Source organism: Ambystoma mexicanum, chromosome 10 (assembly GCF_040938575.1).
Source record: "Ambystoma mexicanum isolate Mex_15411 chromosome 10, UKY_AmexF1_1, whole genome shotgun sequence".
Lineage (NCBI taxonomy): Eukaryota > Metazoa > Chordata > Amphibia > Caudata > Ambystomatidae > Ambystoma > Ambystoma mexicanum.
In genome coordinates this window covers 1,260,202,885-1,260,206,703 of record NC_090932.1, presented here as the reverse complement: position 1 = coordinate 1,260,206,703, position 3,819 = coordinate 1,260,202,885, and the positions used below count along the sequence as shown (strand labels likewise).

The following is a 3,819-nucleotide window of genomic DNA, read 5'->3' as shown; positions in this document are numbered from 1 at the left end:
AACCCGCATCAGTGACATTGCCATTCCTTTGTAGAACGTTTACTTGAGCGATTATCTATAACATTGGGCATTGTGCAGCAGATAGACGTCACATGAAGGTATTGCACGCAGAAGGATCCTGAACTTGTACATCCACCCACAAGGATAAACCGGGACAGACACTCATGAGGAGGGAGATGATGAGCACGACGATGATGATGGTGAAGCCATGGAGGGGCAAGCAAGCCAGCGGCGGTACATAGCTGAAGACTCTGATGCTCCACGTGAAACAACCCCACCAGCCACCAACATCGACCGCCAGACCACCTCAAGCAAGACATGGCAGCTTCACAGCCACGTCGACTGGTACTGCAACCTAAGTGCCACAACAACAGCTGAGAGTGTCACCCTGGCTGAACTGCAGCCACAGCTGCTGAGGGCTGAGGACATTCGGGTGGGGTTGAATGGCAAGACAACTCATGTGGAGCCATTGACAACACGGTTATTTTCAGAGCTCACAGCACCTCCCCCCCGGATAATGGGGTCAGTCCCGAGCCGGGAACAGACATCAACTGTCCTCCACCCTACTCCCCAACCAGTACCTTGTGGTTGACATAGTTGAGAATGTCAGTCATCAATGCTGCCTAGGGAGAGCTGGTGGAAACGTGAGGGAACTGGTAGGTGCCTGTTCCCTGTGGGGGCCAATTATGGCTGAGGGTAATCTGTCCTTGGAAAATGTGCTGTAAGAGCTCGAGGCAACCACCGAGCTGGGAGTGGCAGTGCTAAGAGATGTGTGGGCAGCTATGCAAGAGGCCAGGGAAGATGCACAGGGATCAGGCTGCTGATGATGATGAATCTGCAGCTCTAGCTACATCGGCAGTAACCTGAATTCAGGTCTGGGAAGATGTGCTGCTGGCCCAGGAGCAGGCTGCTACTGATGCAACCGCAGCAGTAGATGCATCTGCAGCAGACTGTGCTCAGGCCACACAAGATGTGCTGCTGGCCCAGGAGCAGGCTGCTACTGATGCAACCACAGCAGTAGATGCATCTGCAGCAGACTGTGCTCAGGCAAAGCAAGATGTGCTGCTGGCCCAAGAGCAGGCTTCTGCTGATGCAACCGCAGCGGTAGATGCATCTGCAGCAGACTGTGCTCAGGCCACGCAAGATGTGCTGCTGGCCCAGGAGCAGGCTGCTACTGATGCAACCACAGCAGTAGATGCATCTGCAGCAGACTGTGCTCAGGCCACGCAAGATGTGCTGCTGGCCCAGGAGCAGGCTGCTACTGATGCAACCACAGCAGTAGATTCATCTGCAGCAGACTGTGCTCAGGCCACGCAAGATGTGCTGCTGGCCCAAGAGCAGACTTCTGCTGATGCAACCGCAGCGGTAGATGCATCTGCAGCAGACTGTGCTCAGGCCACGCAAGATGTGCTGCTGGCCCAGGAGCAGGCTGCTACTGATGCAACCACAGCAGTAGATGCATCTGCAGCAGACTGTGCTCAGGCCAGGCAAGATGTGCTGCTGGCCCAGGAGCAGGCTGCTACTGATGCAACCACAGCAGTAGATGCATCTGCAGCAGACTGTGCTCAGGCCAGGCAAGATGTGCTGCTGGCCCAGCAGCAGGCTGCTACTGATGCAACCACAGCAGTAGATGCATCTGCAGCAGACTGTGCTCAGGCCACGCAAGATGTGCTGCTGGCCCAGGAGCAGGCTGCTACTGATGCAACCACAGCAATAGATGCATCTGCAGCAGACTGTGCTCAGGCCAAGCAAGATGTGCAGCTGGCCCCGGCTCCGGATGCTGCTGGTGCAACAGCAGCCAGCACTCAGGCCAGGGACGATGCTTGCCTGGCCCGAGAACAGCCTTCCAGACAGAGCCAGGCCACTTGCCATGGATCCCACCTCCGTTTGGCAGTCCTCCACCTGTTGCCCAATGCAATAAAGTCCTCGGCTGCTAGATGGTGGAGATCTGGCTGCACCATGTTCATCCCAAATACCCTTGACCAGGCTGCTGTCCCGCCACGAGCAGTGCCTAGGACACATTCAGGAATGCATGGGACGGAATCATCTCTGGCCTCCACCTCAGCCCTTCCTTCCTCTCCTCCTGCATCTTCAGACCAGTCCCCCACCTGTCCCACCCACCCCGCTGCTCCCACCATCTGTCGATGGTCTGACAACAGAGCCCAACCAGACATGCACTTTTGCCCAAGCAGCCAGCCCGGGGGGAAGTAGTGACATAATGCAATCTCTCTCCTATTCCCCTCTTCCTTCCTTGGAAAGGTAGCCACATTATTTTGTATATTTTGCTACATGCTGCATCTTACGCCCCACACATTGAACTGTGTTCTCTGTGGACCTCTTCTCTTGTTCTTTCTCCTTAGCCACATCACCCAGGAATTATATTTGAATGGCCTCTCTATGGAAACGTCTTATGATCGACAATGTTCCAGACATTTTTGTTTTGAAACATTCCACTGTGACCACAACTGTGACCACAATGGGGCAGCAGCAACCGTCTAATGCTTCCCTGGTAAAAACATTTTGATTACCAAGCACAGCTGTCATGTCTCTCCCATTGCTGCATTTGGCACGTTGCCAAATCATAGTGGGGTGGTGGGCCAAGTTCTACTGTGTAGAGATGCACTACCCTCTATCGAAAGAAGTTGGTAATGATTTCCTTCAGCAGGACACGTCCATCAATGTGATCTCCTTGGTGTCGAGGCCTTGATGCCTCCCCATCATTGCCATGGCCGCCATGTCCGAGTCTGGATGCCCATCTTCCTCATTGGGCATGGGCACATTCCGGCGGATGATGTTGAGCAAAATGAACAAAAAGGTCACGTTGAGTCAGACCTCCTGCGGATGGTACTTGAAAGCACCATCTGTCCATGCCGGCACCTGGAGCAGTTTTTCAGAACTCCATATGCCCCTCAGAACGTAAGGGTGCTAGCATTATAGTGTTGCCTTTTGGGGTTCATGGCATTCCAGAGAGGTGCATCATCCAAAAATGTATGAGGCATCCCACAGAACCTGTGGAGCAGAGAGTACGGTACTCACTGACAATGTACTCATGTTGGTCATTTAACAAATCCTCATTTTAGCACAAAGTCTCAGTCTAGGTACATGTAGTGATTACCAGAACTTTAACTACTCAGTGGAATATGCTTTCATTTTGTCAGGCGGCTATTAGGCTTTTCCAGAAATGACACGCCGTGGAGAACTCGCGATTACGATGACGGAACGAGTGTGCTCAACAAACACACTTGCAAATGAAATTCTACACCAGGTTGACTTTCCAACAGGAGGAATGACTACATCCTTCTAGAGCTAACCTGCCACCTTCATATCCCGAGACATTAGCAATTGCTATTTTCATAACCAACAAGCCAAGAAAAGTTAGGAGTCAAGTTTTGGAGAGAACCCTTAATGAGACCATTTCACAAGAGAATACAAGCCAAGGTGCTTGTGTAGATATATATATAGTAGAGCAATGAAAGACCTGATGTTGAATAATTATCTATTGATCAATCCACATAGACTGCAAGAGTAACCTGATATTCTGTTATATGAAAAAGAAACTATTTGTATTGGAAGACGTTTACAGCCCTGATGAGGACCTTTGTGAGGTCAAAACACGTGTTGGCTGGCTATGTTTATCAATCTAATAATAAAATAAATGTGCAAATCTTTTTCCTTTCTAACTTATGAATGGGATTTGCAACCAGGCAGAACCCTGTCTTTGAGACCACCTGGTATTAAATGTATATATGATATAAGTGGCAGCGAGGTTCGCATGGATCACTGCTAAATAGATAGTGTGTTTTTTTGGTTGACCTTGGG

At 50.9% G+C, this 3,819-nt stretch overlaps 1 protein-coding gene across 1 annotated transcript; it reads left to right on the top strand.

Moving 5' to 3' along the window:
- The first annotated feature begins 208 nt into the window (after positions 1 to 208).
- LOC138493012 (pneumococcal serine-rich repeat protein-like) lies at positions 209 to 2,211 on the top strand. Its single transcript, XM_069620265.1, has 2 exons — positions 209 to 433; positions 874 to 2,211. Exons 1-2 carry the CDS (start codon positions 209 to 211, stop codon positions 2,209 to 2,211), a joined length of 1,563 nt encoding a protein of 520 aa, XP_069476366.1.
- The last annotated feature ends 1,608 nt before the right edge of the window (positions 2,212 to 3,819 follow it).

What these genes read in the sequence shown, in the direction of transcription:
- LOC138493012 (XM_069620265.1), top strand. Translation starts at nt 209, where the DNA reads ATGGAGGGGCAAGCAAGCCAGCGGCGGTACATAGCTGAAGACTCTGAT. An exon ending in TGAGGGCTGAGGACATTCGG is followed by an intron (nt 434 to 873) that starts GTGGGGTTGAAT and finishes ACCTGAATTCAG; the next exon opens with GTCTGGGAAGATGTGCTGCT.